We start from the raw sequence: 18,423 nt of genomic DNA on the forward strand, positions 1-18,423 counted from the left end.
ACTCTTGCAGTCTGAAATGCTCTGTATTGCATGTGAAGTATGCACAACAAATCTTTTTGGGGTTGAAACTCTTAAGATTATTATTCTTTTTTTAAACATTGGATGTGGGGCTCAAACATGCAAATCTGAATTTTAGGCAACACCACTTGCGTAGTGGACCTCGGAAGCCTGTGCCTTAAAAGGGAAAAGTAAATCTGCGTACACCAGAATCCAGAGCGTTGTTGCCAAAAAATGTCATAATATGGGGGTCACTTGTTATTGATTATTTGACTCCAGTCCAAATTAACAATCTGGATTGTGCATTAGATATACAGACAAATAGACCAGGCTTCAAAGCTTGTTCCATGGAGAGCAGAATTGTTAAATAACTGCCATCATATTTTTTTCTGTAGGTGGTCCTTCTCAACACTATGATTGCATGTCTGAAGACCGGTTATGGTATTGTTGACTGCAAGTCCGATTTGGGGTGATGCTTTTATTGAGAGATTTGATGACAATATTCATTAATTTGTGAGAAAGTATTTCAGTACTTGGAGCATTTGTTGTGAAGAATTATCCATAAACTATGCTTGTGTGATTTATGATTCACTGGTGTGTGTCTTTTACTAGTAGTGAGTTAATAAATGTAGGAGAGTAGGATCTGCTTCACATGTTTACCCCCACTTTTTGCTGGTGTTTCACTGTTTTTCGACTTTGGTCTGGCTGGGACCCTGCTATTCAGGGCCCCAGCCTAGCTGCTTCCTCTCTAAATTGATTGCATGTACTTTAGGTACACTCCAGATTGGATTCTGGGGTACCCTTGTGAGTCCCTAGTATATGGTATACTATGTACCCAGGGCATAGGTACCCCAGAGGCCTACCAGGGGCTGAAGCATGTATTGTGCCACCCCTGGAAAGCCATGCAAAATGACACCACAGGTCTGCTACTGCAGTCTGGGTAAGGTGGTGCAAGCACCCCTTACTGAGGTATAGGTTCACTATACCTCAACTATCACTGCACCTAGAAACCTCTCAGTCACCCCTATGGCAGGCCTTATCAATCCTGAAGGCAGGGTGCTTGGTTATACGTGAGAGTGTGCCCAGGCATGAGCTTAGCCCCTCTGCAGCCTTCGGTATATTTTCTCCGGGGTTGTCAGTGGTGCAGCCTGACCATATACTCTTAAGTGCATTATATCTTAAACGGTTAATGCTAACCTTGGACTGGCTGCACGGAAACATGTCGTGTTTGGTGTCAAACACCTTTGGAATCATACCCCACATCAGTTCTTGATGTGAGGATATGATCCCACCCTTCTAGAGGGAGAGACATGGCAGTACTGGTATACCCGGTAGAAATTTTATAATCCCTTTTATAGTCCTACCCTTTTTAATGTCTACGCATCCTCATTGGCGAAAATCGCCGACAAATGGGGAGTCGGTATCTGCTCTTACACAGACGATACACAACTGTTGATTGCTCTTGATGGGCTCAAAGATACGAGGATTAGACTAACCAACTGCCTCTCGGAAATGACGGCTTGGATGTCCGATCACTGTCTGAAACTGAATGCAGACAAATATGAGATTCTACTCTTTGTAGGCGGTCAGTCAGTCTGGAATGCAACCTGGTGGCCCTCGTCACTGGGCAATGCACCTGCACCCAAACAGGCTGCAAAAAACGTAGGCATAACACACTAGCCATGCAGGACAATGTCTGTGCACTTTGTGGGATAAGCTTTGCAACACTTAAATTGCTAAAAAGACTTTCAATGGATCCCTCGAGAGTGTAGGAAGACCTTCGTCCAAGCCCTGCTCATTAGCGAATTGGACTATGGGAACACACTCTTCGTGGGTATGGCGGACTACCTCTTCACTTGACTGCAGATGGTACAGAATGCGGCAGCCAAACTGGTGTGCAACAAGAGCTAGAACAGTTCAGCATCAGAATGCATGAGGACGCTCCACTGGCTCCCTGTGCGACAAAGGGCCAAATTTAAATTATTAGGCCATGCGTACAAAGTCCTATACCAGTTGGGCCCTAGAATTCTTCATGATAGTTGTCTTTTATGCACCCACACAGAACTTGAGGTCATGCCACCAGGCACGGGCCAAAACTAAGCGCATAAAGAAGAGCAAGAGGGCTGGAGGTTGCTCCTTTTCACATCTAGCAGCGACTTGCTGGAATGAATTACATCGATGACTACCTAATATTCTGGAAAAAATAAAAAATGCATCGGTTTCCCAAGACCTGTTTAGTAACCTAGAGACCCTCTGTCCGAACTCTAGCCTCACTTATAATGTGCCGTCCTTAGGTCCGTGATATCTATACTGATGAATGATGTGCTGTATAAATAAATTAATAAAGTAGTCCCTTTGATTTCAATCCCATCCTCACAGAGATTTGTTTCTCATTCACAGAATCAAAGAACCTGATGAAGAGACCTGCAGGACCCCAGCACCAGATAATCCACCGTATCAGTGTGTAGAGTCTGAGGAAACCCTCGGCTGGAGGTTGGACCTGGATACACACCCTACGAGATATACGTTCATTGGAAAAACGCAGACCTAGTTTGTGAAAAAGCTCATGCAGAGCTCATCTTTATGGACAGTAGTAAAAGATGCACACCAGAGATCATCTCTTTGAGTATACCGAGTGTGAAAAACTTTGGTTCACTCAGAAATCCCACAATTGTAATTCTAATCCGAAATAAGAGCAGTTAATCTGAATATCCTGAGGATGGGTCATACCAGTGTAAGGAGTGTGAGAAAAGCGAGACCCTAGAATATTTCTGTTGAAATATCATAGAATGCTTACTGTAGCCAAAATCTAGCTGTATATGGAATGTGGCTAAACATGCACTGAAGATTCTTCGCTGTGCAGGCATCAAATAGTTCATTCTGAGGAAAGGTTGTACCAGTGAACCGAATGTAAGAAAAGCTCCACTGAGCCAAAGAAGCTGTTGAGAGACCAGAGAGTCCATACATGTGATGAGCGCTATAATTGTTAAGTAATTGGGATTAGCTACACTGAGAATGGCACACTGGTAAAGCAACTGATAATCCATGCTGGTGAGAAACACTTCCACTGTAATGATTGTGAGAAAAACTTCACTGATAAGAAATCACTGTTGTCATATTGTCATATAGTCCATACAGGTTAGAAACCATGCAACTGTACAGAAAGTGCAAAAAGATTCAATAGTGAAGCATAAGATAATGTATGCTGGTGAGGAACCCTTTCAGTGTACCAAATGTGAGAACATTGGAATAGCATAGATCAGATTCATCAGAGTACCCATACTTCGAAACCCTGTCACTGTACAAAATTTAGTAAATGTTTTAGTGAGAACGGCACACTGATGATGCATCAGACAAGCCATTCCGCCGATAAACCCCATCAGTATACAGAATGTAAGCAAAGCTTCATTAAGACATACAGTTTTTTGAAACACCAGATAGTCAATACTGGAGAGAAACCTTTCCACTGCACAGAATGTGGAAAAAGGTTTACTCTGAAGGTTACGCTGTTGAGGCATCATAGAATCCATACTGGTGAGAAACCCTATCATTGCACAGAATGCGAGAAAAGCTTTACTCAGAAGTGTACGCTTTTGAGGCATCAGAGAATCCATATCGGTGAGAAACCCTTTCAATGTACAGAGTGTGGGAAAAGCTATACTCAGAAGGGTACACTGTTGAGTCATCAAAGAATCCATATTGGTGAGAAACCCTATCATTGCACAGAATGCAGGAAAAGCTTTACTGTGAAAAGCCATTTGTTGAAACATCACAGAATCCACACTGGTGAGAAACCCTATTATTGCACAGAATGCGGGAAAAGCTTTACTATGAAAAGCAATTTGTTAATGCATCAGAGAATCCACACTGGTGAGAAACCCTATCAGTGTACAGAATGTGGGAAAAGCTTTACTCAGAAGTGTACGCTGTTGAGGCACCAGAGAATCCATACTGGTGAGAAACCCTATCAGTGTACAGAATGTGGGAAAAGCTTTACTATGAAAAACAATTTGTTGAAGCATCAGAGAATCCACACTGATGAAAAACCCTATCGGTGTACAGAAATCGGGAAAAGCTTTACTATAAAGGGTAAGCTGTTAAAGTGTCCGAGAATCCATACTGGTGGGAAACCGCATTGGTGTACTGAATGTATGAGAGGCTTCACTAATAAGAAAGCTATCTTAAGATATCATATAACCCACACCGGTGAGAAACCGTATCCATGCACAGAATGTAGGGAAAGCTTTACTCATAAGAAATCACTTTCAGCGAATCCATACTGATGAGAAACCTTTTCATTGTTCCAAATTTAAAACAACTTCATTCAAATACCCTTAATTGTGGCAAACATGAGAAAAGATTCACAAGAATGCAGATATTGTAAAATAATCTGAGAATCCGTTCATTGTAGAAAACTCATAGCCTAGAATGAGGAGTACTAGTGAAGCAAGGGGACTTGAAATATATTAGCATTTGGGAGATAGAATGGATACAAAAGCGAATCCAGAAGACCAATTCAAAATATGAGTCCTCTCTTTCACCTTATGTATTCTATTATTTTTACAATTTCTTCATATTATAAACATTGCCGTCTTGCCCTGCACAGGGGTACGAGACTGGTAAATATAAATGTGTGCGGAATTGTTGAAAGTATAAAGGTAAAGATCATCATCGCCATGGTGTCCGATCAAGAGCTTTATTAAATGTAAATGTAAATTGATACTTGTATAGCGCACTACTCACCCGCAAGGGTCTCAAGGCGCTTGTACGAATACCGCTGTGGAACCCATCCTGGTTTTCCCTGTGAGGCGTCCACTTCTGGGCACCCCCAAGGTGGAGGCCAGGCATCCTTAGCGTTGTGGGGGCCGTTGTGGAGATTAAGCAAGCTATTGCCCAGAGTTGCAGAGTGGGACTCCATGATTGGAATGGCACCGAGGCGAGAATTATCAGGTCCGTGGAATTTTTTTTAGCCCGAGACCCGCCGAAGCGGGGAATTGAACCCTGGTCCCGGGCTAGACCTCTGCATCAGGGTCTGCCGCTCTAATCATTGAGCCACACTTCTCCAAGTCTAAAGTCAGTAATACCCCATTCACTTGCTTTCTAAGATTCCCTCGCCATGAGAGCTGTTTGTCCTTTTTTAAAAATACTCCTCGTTTCATAAATTCATATGCACACATGTAGACACACATCTGTGAAAATAAATGTGCAATAACATGTTATTTGCAACAACAAAGCGAGATTCAAACATTTCTTACTATGACAAAATTCCATGTTATAGCCTCAATGCAATGTGACTGACGTGACTAATTCTCATGAGAAAACATCATGGCGTATGGAGATCCGTAACTTGTAATATACTGTTTAATACCATTGTTTTTTTTTTAAGACTTATTTTTATTTCATGAGTAGGTGAAATGCTATACTGTTTGGTTATTTGTATTAAAAGAACTAAAGCAATGTATTTATGTAGTTACGTTTGTGAGTCTTTTGCAGGCTCCCCTGTATACTTTTTGTTCTACTGTTGCTGGAGTTAGAGCTGTGTAATGACTCTGAAGTGCCTGTGGACCTTGCATTCCAGGCGTAGGTGCATGTACTCTGACCTTTCAAAGTGTATGTTTGATTGGCTTATCTCCAATTGGTATAAGTTTACTAATACATTGGTCCCTAATGTATGACACCCGACGTTCCAGACTGCAATACTTATTGTGCCACCACGAATGTGACCAGGTGTAACATCTCTCCCACACCGCCATTGCAGGCTGGCAGAGCAGCATTAAAACTGATAACTCACCTGTGCCATTTCAACCTGTGGCATAGACGAAATCTTCCTTTTTAATATTTGTAAGTCACACCTAAGGTAGGTCTAACGAGCCTCAAAGGCAGGGTGCATTATGTTGAAGTGGAGGATATCCGTTATGGTTTACATGTCCTGAAAGCAAAAACCCTACATTGTCGTTTTCACTAGTAGCCACATTGGTTATTAAGGAGTTACACACTGACCACTCAGTATGGCTAACTTCCAAATGGGTCTACTAAAGTTGAAGCTTTAAGGTATCAAAAGAATCATTGCGTTAAATCTAACTTCATGCGCAAGGTGAATTTAATGTAATGATTTTATAAATGGCAATTTTGGGAAATTGTCAATGTGTTGCCTAAAACTTTCCAGTAACCATCTTTGCACACAAGTGCTGTCCTCGAGCTAGCCTGCTACCCTCCTAGGGAGAGGAGGGGAACTAAGGACCTGCCTAGGGGAAGAGGTGTGATCTTCTGGCAAGATGGCCAGTTGGGGGTGTGAGCTCCGAAGGCGAGCTTGAAAGGGGAAGCCACTGTCATGTGTTTCTTGCATGGCCCATTGGTGCTTTCCCTATGTTAGCCTTACTGTGCACGTTGTTTAGGCCAAATTGTATTTTCACCCAGAACCTGCGCATGTTTTCATATTTTATTCTTTTCCTGGGATTTAGTCTGAACACACTAGACAAGGTCAAACAACCATGCCCCTTGTTATTCTCTCTGGTCAGTCACTAGAACTTAGACATAACAAGAGAATGCAGCTGCTGTTTGTGAGCACACATATCTTGTCATATAACTGAGGACAAGGGTTCTGAAAGAACACACTGAGCAAAGGTCCTGCACCAGCTGAGATGCAGAGCATCCGCTCATCTCTGCTGAGGTACCGGGTCTGCCATTAATCCCAGAGTTCTCTCAAATATAATCATTTAGATTCAGTAAAAGGGGATTGGGATTAGTCTAAGCTGTTTTATAACATGACTGGGTTTTTTATGGTATATGGTGTGTTAACCATACTAATGATGATTTTGGTTTGCATTTGTTTTTGAATTTTGGTACAGATACTGCATCTTAGAGCACGAAAAAGTAACTAAATATTATAAACTTTCTTTGTGTCTCTTGTTTATCTTATTGTTCACAAGTACGAGTGAGAGAGCGAAAGGGCGTGTCCTGTTACCGCAATTCCTGAGAGGGTTGAGTGTGTTGTGTTCTGGAGCGCCAATTCACTTGTTTCTCTGTTTCTTCTACCTTTGAAGGGCAATTGGTAGTCACATAAGGAAGCGGTTGTTCTTTTGTTTAGACGGATAAGCTGGTTCCTCAGGCGCAGAGTGAAAAGCCGTTGTCAACCTCGTTTTTCAAGGGGAGTGTAGCCCCCAGGTAGCCACACCTATGGGAGGTGCTCGAGAGCTCCACGCACAGTAAGGTCTAGCAATCTTGGGAGTGGGTAGAATTGTGTATTCTAGTGTATCAAAATGCCATATGTAAGGTATTTCTTTTTTGGTTGAGGGGGGTGTTAACCCTTCTCAAGCAACAACTACAATCCTAGTCAGGTGAACCACAAAAGATCACCAGATTTATCTGTGCTTTACCCTCTGGTAGCGGAGCACAATGTTGTCAGGCTTAACTTTGAGGCACTGTGTTGGGTTTTTATGCAGCACCCAAACGGTTCTCAAGTCGAAAAACAATGCAAGAAAAATCCAAAACAATAAATAAAAATAAAATTTCATAAATAAATGACTCAAAAACAAAGTAATTTTAAGCAGGAGAACCGTAGTTATGAATTTTTAAAGTTTAATGAGGTAAATAACGCCAAAAAGAACTACGCGCCAATGACTGGTGTCTAGACGCAGAAGGCCAGGGCGATGAAGCACGGTTCGGCTACATCAAGTGGATTGGGCCCGGTCCCGGGTTCTCTTCAGATTTAGAAGAAATTTAAAGAAAAGGTTGCTGAGATGGTAAAGTTCTGCGGCGAAAGGCAGCTGGTGTACTCCAAGATGCCGGGGAGCAGCTTGACGAAGTCACTGTGAAGATGTTTGCATTATGACTGTGTCAATTTTTCAGAAGTCGAAAATATCTAGATTGATGAAGCTGCAGGCTGTAGCTGACGAGGGCTTCACAAGGCCGGATACCCCTTCTGAAAGGAGCAGCTGAAGATTTGCTGCTACGGAAAACAATGTGGCTGGAGCTACTGCAAAATCAGGCGGACCAGCGATTTACCTCTGACTGATCGGCAAGCAGTTGGGTCCCGGTCTCCAGTTAGTTTTCAGGCCACTTTTTAGTGGGACATTTTGTAAGTCCCACGTTTTAGGGTTAGGCTGGTACAGAACCTTTAACACTTCTTCCACGGATCCAGGACTGGTTGGAGACCACTTAGGGGGGCATGACTCACTTGTGGCAGGGACCAGTTCAAGATTGTCAGAGGTTGGTGTGTCCCTGTAGCTCAGAACAGGATGCCAACCAACTAGCCCTTGGAGTGTCTCTGGTTTTCCTGTGTTCAAGCAGCAAGGCAGTGAACTGAATAGTGGGTCTGAGCGTCCAATATTTATACCTGGTTGCAGCATTTGAAGTGGGAGAGACTAATAGGTCTCTCTACATCTGGTTCTGAAATTGTCTGTTATTCACCTGCCGAGGCTCCAAGAGGTCTAGGATGACAAAAGGCTGGTGTCAGGTTCTTTGTGAGTGTACTGGAGGCAGCCCTTTGAAATGTAAGTGGGCCAGGGAAGAGCTCCGCCGCGCTTATCCTGCCAACACCTAGAACCCCTTTGTCTCACTGCCTGGGAGGAATACAAAATGCCTCTCTTGACAGTAATGTGATCCAGAATACAGGATGGAGGCACCTTCTACATGAGCCATCTAAGGGGCCTGAGTTATGTCTGAACTTGGAAGTGAGTCCACAGCAAAGGCTTTTCTCTCAGTAGTACTCTGCCGTCTGGAGAATAACCTGCTACTTATGAAGGCTACAGGTTTGTCTAGTCCCTCATTTAGCTGTGTGATTACAGCCTTGTGCCTTGTTCTGAAGCATCTGCCTGCACGGTTAATTATTTGGAGGTCAAAGGCTTTGTGGCAGGCCTCAGTCCTTATCACCTTTGTGGTCTTTTTCCTAGAAGTCAGTTCAGTTACTGGGCAACTGTAGTGCCAAAGCCCTTAATAGACCTCCTATATTATCCAGTGAGACCCAGAAGCCTGCACCTCCGTCTGATACCTAGGTGGATCCCAGGCCAGGATAGTCTCAGTCTTGGAGGGCTGCAACTTGCCCAGCCCCCAGGTGTCCCAGATACACCACAGATCCCAGCCCTATGTACTACTTGCTGGCCTTGATAGTCAGGCCTGCCTGTTGCAGAGCCTGAAGCACCCCCTGTAGGGGGAGCAGGTGATTTTCTTATCTGGATCTGAAAACAGATATGTCATCAGGTAGGCGGCACTGAATGCCTCCATCCCAGCCAGGACCCTGTTGACCAACCTCTGAAAGGTGACAGGTGCATTCTTTAACACAAAGGGCATCACTCTGAATTAGAAATGTCTCTCGGGTTGAGAATGCAGGCCTCGCTTTTACCCCCTCAGTTATGGCAACTAGCAGTACCCCAGGGCTTAATTTGTGCCGGTGCTTAGCACCGGCACTTTCTGATCAGGGCCGGGTCTACATTCTAGACACCCATTTGCTGCACGTGGTGGTCACACTCCATTTCTCCTGAGTGAGTGTCTGTGTCCCGGACTAGTAGTGGTCTTGCGGCTGTGAAACAGCCGGCTGAGCTAAATCACACTTAAATGTTCATTGATGGCGCCGCGGCCCGGGCCTTTAGTTCAGTGTTGCAGGTGGTGGGTGGGCCGGCGCCGTGGGACACACTAATTCATCATTGGGCGCTGTAATCTGAATTTTGGTTGTTGGGCAGATTTTTTTCCTATTGCCACGCCCCAGCATACCCGCATGCGCGTACCCCACTCCACGGCGAGTCAGTCATCCGTTCAACAGACAGTTACTAGAAGGCAGCAGCACCTCCAGGGGCCTGCCTAACGGAACCACGGTCCAGTCACAGTGCAGTTTCAGTTTGTGTCCGGCGGCCAAGCCACCAAGTACGGGTAAATTAATTAAGCACGGACAGTATATCTTTAAGTGGTAGCCAGTGGTTATGTTCGACGATGCCAATAAATGATTCATGAAATGAAATCACTAGATTAAGTGTGTTGACGGCGGCTGCGGCCCTTAGTTATGTGTTGTAGGCGAGGGCGGGCCGGCGCCGTGGGACACACTAATTCTGCAGGGGGAGGCCACAGGGGCAGCAGTCAGCATGCGAAGATTTTTTTCAAATTGTCAGGCCCCAGCATGCACGCACCCCACTCTACTGCGAGTCATCCGTTAGTACTAACAGGCAGCAGCACCTCCAGGGGCCCGCCTAAGTGAACCAGTCAGTGGCAGTGCAGTTCAAGAGTACAGGAAAAATAAATTAAGTACGGACACTTGCAATATAACTAAGTAGTAGTTATGATCGACGATGCCAATAATATGCCATGACAACATCACCATGCTAAACCATTCATGCCAACATTTCAGAAGTGCAAAGTGGGAGATTTTATCAAAAAAATCGGGAGAATGGGGCCTTGAATCGGGTTACTGTCATGTATGGGCTTTGGAAGTGTGCTGCTGCAGGATTGGACATTTGAAATGCAAATGCACGTTCGTTTTTTTCTTACCTTTCAGAAGCATGGAGCGCAATGGCAGGCAGAGAGAGGGTGATGCAAGTGTTGTACACTGGCCTGGCAGGTTGCTGGCAGTGCATACACCCCCCCCGTGTGTAGCAGCCCGGGCTGAAATAGCTTCCCGGGCACACACACAGCCGCACACCAGTACTTCACAGGTCTTTAAAAGACCATTTGCATGTGAATGAGGCTTTGTTGGTTTTTCACTCCTTCTAGAGCCCCTGCATCGCCACTCTGACTACTGCTGGAAGAATTTGCATGTTACACAATACCAAGCCCTGTCTGCTGAAACCTCGAGAAATCGGGTTATTGCTTGCAGGAATCAGGAGGCGGGAGACTAGCCTTGAAATCGGTAGTCTCCCGCCTGAATCGGGAGGGTTGGCATGTCTGGCTTTTTTTTGGGAGTGACGTGGTGGCGTGGCCGACTGTCTGGGTGGTCTGGTCATTGGAAGTCATGGATGCATTAATGTTAAAGGTGTGGCGGCCGCGGCCCTTCGGTGTTGTTGCCGGCCCGGGCTGGATTTGGTTCTATGAATCTGTGGGGGGATGGGGCTGTGCGCAGCAGCGTGGGCATATTTTTTGAGATTGCGCGCGCATTTGCTGCATGATGATTGCCATGCCCTAGCATACACCCGCACCCCACCACCGAGTCATCGTGCTTCAGCGGCCGTGATTAAATTAAACAGAGCTGGAGTGGCGTGGTTTCTAAAGAACTGGCAACAAGAAACCGGAGCTTTTTGATTTTATTGCACATTTCTGAAAACTAGACCCATTCAGTGCACAGAGGCTTGTAGAGGAGTCTGTCTCGATATAGATCCCTAACTTGGGACAAATATTTCGAAAGGATGCGTGACTTATTCAGGGTCCCCTGCTCAGAGGCAGCATGCCGAACTAGGAGGACGATATATTTATATATATATTATGTAATTCTCTCTTCTTTTGTCACAATCATTTCTTTCTCCGTTGCGCACTCTCTTGCTCCTCCTCATCTTCTCATCCCCTCTCTCTCCTGTTTCATACACCCTCTTTCTGCAACCTTTCAGGACTTTTGTTTGCTTTGTGCCTGACCTAGAATGCTTTCCAACCCCTGCTCCCAGGTGGTTGTAGTAGCAGGCACAGCCGCTGTTGATGCTAAAGTTCCCCTCGGACGCTAGTGTCCTCTGCGCACATCAATTTTTGGACATACCCAAATTTTGGATGGAAAAATTAGGCGCTCTTCGCAGTGAATACTGAACATCATCCCCCTGCCTAAGCAGGCTGGTTGTAATTGTGTGAATGAGTGTTGGGGGGACGGGGCAAGCTGTCGAACCTCCCAGCACACTCACAGTATTCAATTAAACCTGCACTCACAGCCAGCATGCTCTCGCAGTGGTGGTGAAGACAATCTGGGTGGTAGAGCAGTACATGTTGCTTCGTTCTCACACCCAATACTCTCTCACCAGCAGAGCTTTTACAGCAAAAGCATTTTCGGGCATCCAATATTATCCCAACTTTGGAGTGCTCTTCACCCAGCACACCACTGCCCTATAACAGCGAAACGTTCTCACACTCAACATGCTCACAACTGCAGGCCCGGGACACACACTGACTGCTGCAGTGCACTGCACTGCCTTAGGCTGCTGCGCAGCTTTATTAACTGATTAGGCCTGCCAGGCCCTGTCTCACCTGGTGCTGTCAGCTGTTGCATGCCAGTACTCAGACTTTCACTTAGAACCAACTGTTCTAATCTTGAACCATTGAACGGCACGGCCGCTGAAGCATGACGAAACCGGTCACAAGAACTAAAGAGAGAACGTTGTGTGTTTACGTTTTGCGAAAGCATAATGTGCAGTGTGGTGGTGGAGTGACGGTTGCAGGCACATTGTACACAGGGTTTTTTTTTTTTTTTTTTTTACTGAAAACGTGCTGGAACCCCAGCTTGCAATGCGCAGAGACTGCTGATGCTACTGATGATAGCTCGGGGTCTATATAGCCTGCGAAGTGCAAAGATTGGTACAAGAGATGAGGGTCATAGGTGGTTCAGGTCCATCCTGAAAGGACTGCAAGACTCCCATCCCATGTTATCTAGAGCACTACGTAGCAGTAGCGTACACTATACACAGCGCATGGCACCCATGATTCTACGTAAGGGCAGGCTGATCTTACTGTGTATACATTGGGCATGGCCTCGTCATTCACAACGCACTGCCATTGATGGAGTGGCAAGAGATTCTCCACTCTGTGCTGTGCACCATGTTACAGTACTGCCATGGTAGTGCTAAAGAGAGCATGTCTGTGTCACTAAGATGTCTCAGGTTTGGGACTTATTAGGTGCCCAGCTGAACTGTGGGTGCAGCTCCCTCCACAATATTAATGAGCTCCGCTAAGGAGGCACATAATCTTTCTCCATAATATTGAGATGCCCTGCTAAACAAAGCCCATATCTCCGTTCACATTATTACAATGCACTGTTTATCTGTATGTATATTTGTCAATACTGTGTAGAACTGTAGATATATAGGTAGGTAGGTCAGAATTTCCATAGGAAGAGCATTGTTGTTTCTTTAGTAAATCTGGTGGTGCTCAATGAAAATGCATGACTAAGTCGTTTCTGACTTTTAGCAGTGCCAGTTGAAGATGTGGGTGGAGCTAATATAGTAAGTGGGTGGAGCCAGTGGAGGAAGTGGGTGGAGCCGGTGAAAAGTAGGTGTGGCCTCCGACAAACATTTCAGCACCTGCACTTCATATTTTACAAATTAAGCACTGCAGTACCCACTAGTCAGATCAAAAGTATTGAGTAACTTGGCAGCTCTCAACCTATTTATGAGCTCATTGGCTGGGGAGATTGCATGATCATAATACACTACTCCAAGAGGGAGAAAAAGGGTCTGAGGGAAAGTTTACCGACCAAGCTACAGTTCCAATCCCCAAAACCTATAACAAAAAAACAGTGAGGAACTGGTGGTCTAATGAAACAAAACTTGTAGGGAACAGAACTACCAACATCCCAAACACAAAGATGAACTAAACTACATGGGATTATACCTATGTACAGCAGAGATCACAAAAAGTTGTCAGGATTTCCATCAACTGCCAAGAGAGGCCAGTGTCATCATCTGGTCATCCTTCAATCTTAGCCACTCTTCCTCAAATCCTTGAGGGAAATCGTGTAGCAATAAGATTGCAACTGAACAAACAAAGTCTAGTCGCAGAAGGAGAGAAGCAAAAGGTGGCTGATCAGTGTGATCACGAAAGATAGTAAATTATCTCTTGCTTGATGGAAATAGTATTAGTGCAGTGCAGGACAGTGAAATTTAAAAAGGAGTTGGAGAAGAGAGAAACAGCCTTTAATCACCATCTCTGTGCCAATCCTATTAATAACATATTAAAGCAACTTTGAACAGATAGGTTGCTTCACAGTGGGTCAACTAGTTTCAGCCTAGATGGAACTGTGTCCGGCTTTCTTCAGGACCTATATATCAAATGGAGCTACTGCAACAGAGAAATAGTGGTTTAAAACAAAATTGTCAAATGTACAACCTTGAGTGATGAGATCTCAGAAAAGGCAGGGTGAACTTCACTCCTGAAACAAATGGAGAAATCAGAGTATTTATTGTTTTGAGAGATAGGCATAGTCTAATAAGTTCCTTACAAGTCTAAACAACGCATCATTCGAGGCGGTTCTTTATAAGCAAATGCCAATAATTATTGGCGCACTGTAATAGTAAGCTATTAAAGCTGTGCACTCACCTGCACCTTTCTAGATACAGACCTCACCTCACCTGGTCACTAACTCAGGGATGGGAGACCCCGCTCTACAATGAATAAGAGAGTGGATCAGTGTTAGTGTGAAGAATGCTATGTACTCCTTCACAAATGTTTTAGAATACTAATGTAGTACTAGTCCCTGAATACTGTTGATATTATAATATACATATTGACAGTATGATTAGGCTTAAATTCTTCTTGTGTGCCCTAATGATTTCCTAACTACAATAGCTTTATTAATCTTCTTGTGTTCTCAAATCTGTTTGAAAATGCACCATTGAGACATTGAGAACCTCCCTGAACCCACCTTATGATGGTTGGGGTCGCTTGGTACGCTCACTTGCCACAGGGCACTCATCCCAAACTATTTGCCTCCCCACTTTCAAATGTCACCAGCCACCACTGTTGTCACTAATCAAAGTTTTGGGTAACCCTTCATGCGCAAAGACCCCATCCAAAAACATAACCACTGCTTTCACATTAGCACTTTCCATAATCTCCAACTCAATCTTCTTAGAAAAATGATCCACTAGAACGATTACATACTTATACCCACCTTGATCATCTGAAACTGGTCCCAAGATATCCACTCCAAGAGTCTCCCACACTATCTTAGGACCCAATCGGACTTAAAGTGGGACGGAAGGGATTATGTGTTTTGTCTGTACTGCAACAATCTACACACATCCTCACCTGTCTTTCTGTGTCCTTATCTACAAAGGGACACCAATCAATATTTAAACTCTTCTCTTATTTTTTGCTATTCCTAGATGACTAACGTGACAACTATAATTCTTGTTTCTCATATTCACTGGAGGTATAAGTTTCTCCCTTCTCTAGACACTCTCACTCAATTCATTCATACCTCTCAGTATTTCCTGAGATGGACACTCAAAGTTCTCTTGTGTGACCCACCTCCCTTCAGAAAATGCTTGATTTTCACAAGTTCATCATCCTTTTCATATGCAGTTGTTTGCTTACTCTTTTCAATGCTGTATTCCTCGTCATCTTCTACAATGGCTACTGCAAAATCCTCACAATTATCTATTGGCATTTTCTTTAATGGTTAAGGTAATCTGATGAGACAATCCGTGACCCAATTTCTTACCTCAGCTACATACTACGATACCTTGTAAATAAAATCTTGTAATCTTATTAACATATTTGCAATATGTGTAGGCACTTTTTGTTCCCTGCTAGTAGTAAGTATTTTCGTGTGTGGCTTGGGATCTGTTCTTAAATCTAATTCCTTTCCCCCGCACAAATTGACTAAAATGTTCCATCCCCCACATACATGCCAAGGTCTCACGTTCAATCACTGAATATCTTTCTTCAGTGGGTGTCAAACACTGTGAAGCAAATGCTATCACTACTTCCTTACCATTTACCTCTATCTGTGGTAGAACAGCCTCTAGACCCCTACCACTAGCATCCGTTGTAATCACACTCAGGAAACTTGAGGCAAACGTCTTCAAAGGTGGTGCACTACTTATGTTGTTACTCACAAAGGCATTTGCACAGTCTTTAAACCACAAACATTCTGAATTAACCTTTAACCGTTGTCTGAGAACAGGCGGCAACACTGAACGAGCATTTGGAATTCAATCGGTCTCGCCTTTGGGACCTTATATGTATTTAGCTATGCAGCACATTAGCCTGGGTGCTCAAACATCTACTGTTCTTTAACATGAGGGAAAGTAAGCACCAAACTCCAAGCTCTGTTTTTAATATAAAATCAGGGCCTTCAGTGGTCACATCACTGAAAATACAAGATTTGAAAAAGAAAATATTGTCTACGGTTGCTTGTGGAAGACAATTTCTATGGACTGGAATCTAGAGAATGCTAAAGTGATTCTGGTATTTTACTGACCTCTGCTGGTCGCTTTCTATCAAGAAAGTTAAATAGAGGCAATTGCCAGAAAAATGTAAAAAAGAAAGTCCCTATGCAGAAAGTAATTCTGGTATTTTATTGACCTCTGCTTGTCGTTTAAATAGAGGCAGTTGAACAGAAAAAAAGTCCCTAAGCGGAAGCAGACAAGTCCTAGGGCTGATCTTCAGAGCCCACAAGGTTCATACACATACAAGTCAGCCTTTGAGTAAACTACTACAGCAAATGCTATTTCAGAGTGTTAGCTTTCTTGTGTGTTCCGACTTCAGCACAGTGCTGTATATATATCACCCAAAAACGCCCAAACGCTTGAGGCCGCACACAGCTACAGGTATGTCAGCAAACCTTTATTTAGACAAACAGGCAACTTCACATCCCTTTTCCAGTCCCTGCTTGATGCATTTCAGAGAGTCTGTCTCTTTCTTCAGAAGCCATTTGTCAAATACCAGTTAATCTCGTACACTGCCTCTCCCCTGCATGCTCCTAAAATAGCCTTATTTGGCCTCCGGTGTGCCACGGTGTAAATAGTCATTTCGAATGCATGCTGGGAAATGCAGTTAATGTATACCTTTTATATATATATATTTGCCACACTTTTCAACTAAAGCAATCGACGCTGTGTCTGTGCACAAAATTAATTTAATGCCAGCTGAAAATGCTAGACGCGTTTCGCTTATCCCGCAGGCTTGTTCACTATATATATTCACTGAAAAAAACATAGGTTTTAGGGAAAGTCATAGTTAGATGGACATTTTACTCGTACAAAACCATAGAAATTCCCCTGTTATAGTTCAGCTAACTATAACTCGCTCCCCCGCAATGCACTGCTGATGACGTCACATATTACATCACTCATGACATGTTCAGTGACATCACTGGGGGGTCCCCAATCCCCCCACGGTCCCGCCGGCCCCCCACGTCCTGCGGCAGCCAACAATGCTTTTCCACAAGGGGAGCTGCTGACATGCAGCTCCCCTTATGGAAAAGCAATTCTGGTTTGCTTCATTGTAACGAGAGCAGGTTTCTCTGCTCTCGCTTCAATGAAGCAAAGCAGATTTTGCAATGACAGGGCGGGAGCCTTGCGGCTCCGGCCCTGTCATTGCAAACAGCAGTGTCCCGGAGGTGGGCACCCCTGGACACTGCAGGAGCCGGCCCCGGGGGGTGGCGATCCCCAGGCCCATGAAGGGCTCCAGGAGGGGAGCCGCGCGGGCCCCCTCCCAACAATTGCACAGCCCCGGGGAGGTGGTGATCCCCGGGGCCAGGGGTCCATTACGGACCCCTGAATTTAAATACTAGTGCCCCGGGAGGTGGCGGTCCCTGGTACTATTTTTTTTTTAAAGCCCCGGGGGTGTCGGTCCCTGGGGCAGCAGGGGGATGTGTGCCCCCGCTAAATAATTGAGGCCCCCGTACATTAAAAAAAAAGCCCTGGGGGTAGCAGTCCCTGGGGCTGTGGGGGCTGTGTGGCCCCCCCTGCAAATATTTATAGAAAGCCCGGGGGTGGCGGTCCCCGGGGCTGCGGGGGTCCCCCTGGGCCCCCGCAATTATTTTTTGCCCATGCCCCTGGGACTTGGCCCACCCGGGGGCTAATTACTAACGAAGCACGGGTGCCCGCACTTCGTTTTTTACCTTTTCGCGTCCGGATCCGCGGATCCTCCGTGCATCCAGCGATTTAATTGAAAAAAAAAGATTTTTGGGCCCTGGCCCCTTTTCCTGTTTTATACATCTGTTTTTCTGTTTTCTTGTGCCTCACTTCTAACGAGGCACACGATGGCTGCCAATACTTCCTGGTTTGGAGTGTTGACAGCCAACTAGCATGAAGCTCGTGATCGGGAGGGTGCGCAAATCCTCTGCGGCCATAGATATCACTATCTTTATTTCTTTAATTTCTCAAAAACTAATGAACAGATTTACACCATTTTAAAAAAGGACACTTTCTGAGCCAAGCAGTAACTTTTTGCCAAATTTGGTGTAATTCCGTTCAGCAGTTTTTGCTATAACTGTGTCTAAACTTTCCTATGGGAAATTGATTTTTTGACCTCTATTTTTTCATTTTCTCAGGAACGACTGAACGGATTTACACCATTTAAAAAAAAGGTCTCATTCTGAGCCAAGGGCTAACACGGAGAAACCACCTTTTGGGACCCCCATTTTTTTTCAGCCCACGCTTGACGAATGACCCCCAAATTTTCAGGATAGGAGCTGACCTGAGCGCCCCACCAGTTTTGAAAATTTCACGAAGATTCGTCATCCGGCGCATAAGTTATTGGGAAAAGAATGTTACGAATTTCCTATGGATAATAGGTCCTAAC

At 44.7% G+C, this 18,423-nt stretch overlaps 1 protein-coding gene across 2 annotated transcripts in view; it reads left to right on the top strand.

Annotated features, from left to right (window-relative positions):
- LOC146830094 (uncharacterized) overlaps window positions 1-5,458 on the top strand; it is a 73,333-nt gene extending 67,875 nt beyond the window's left edge. For both annotated transcript variants that reach the window (XM_085604324.1, XM_085604323.1), the window contains one exon: window positions 2,398-5,458. In XM_085604324.1, coding sequence (XP_085460450.1) covers window positions 3,339-4,280 — 942 coding nt within the window. In that variant the 5' untranslated portion in view covers window positions 2,398-3,338 and the 3' untranslated portion in view covers window positions 4,281-5,458. The remainder of the gene's footprint in view (window positions 1-2,397) is intronic.
- The last annotated feature ends 12,965 nt before the right edge of the window (window positions 5,459-18,423 follow it).

The sequence above is a fragment of the Triturus cristatus genome, chromosome 5_1 (assembly GCF_964204655.1).
Source record: "Triturus cristatus chromosome 5_1, aTriCri1.1, whole genome shotgun sequence".
Taxonomy (NCBI): Eukaryota; Metazoa; Chordata; class Amphibia; order Caudata; family Salamandridae; genus Triturus; species Triturus cristatus.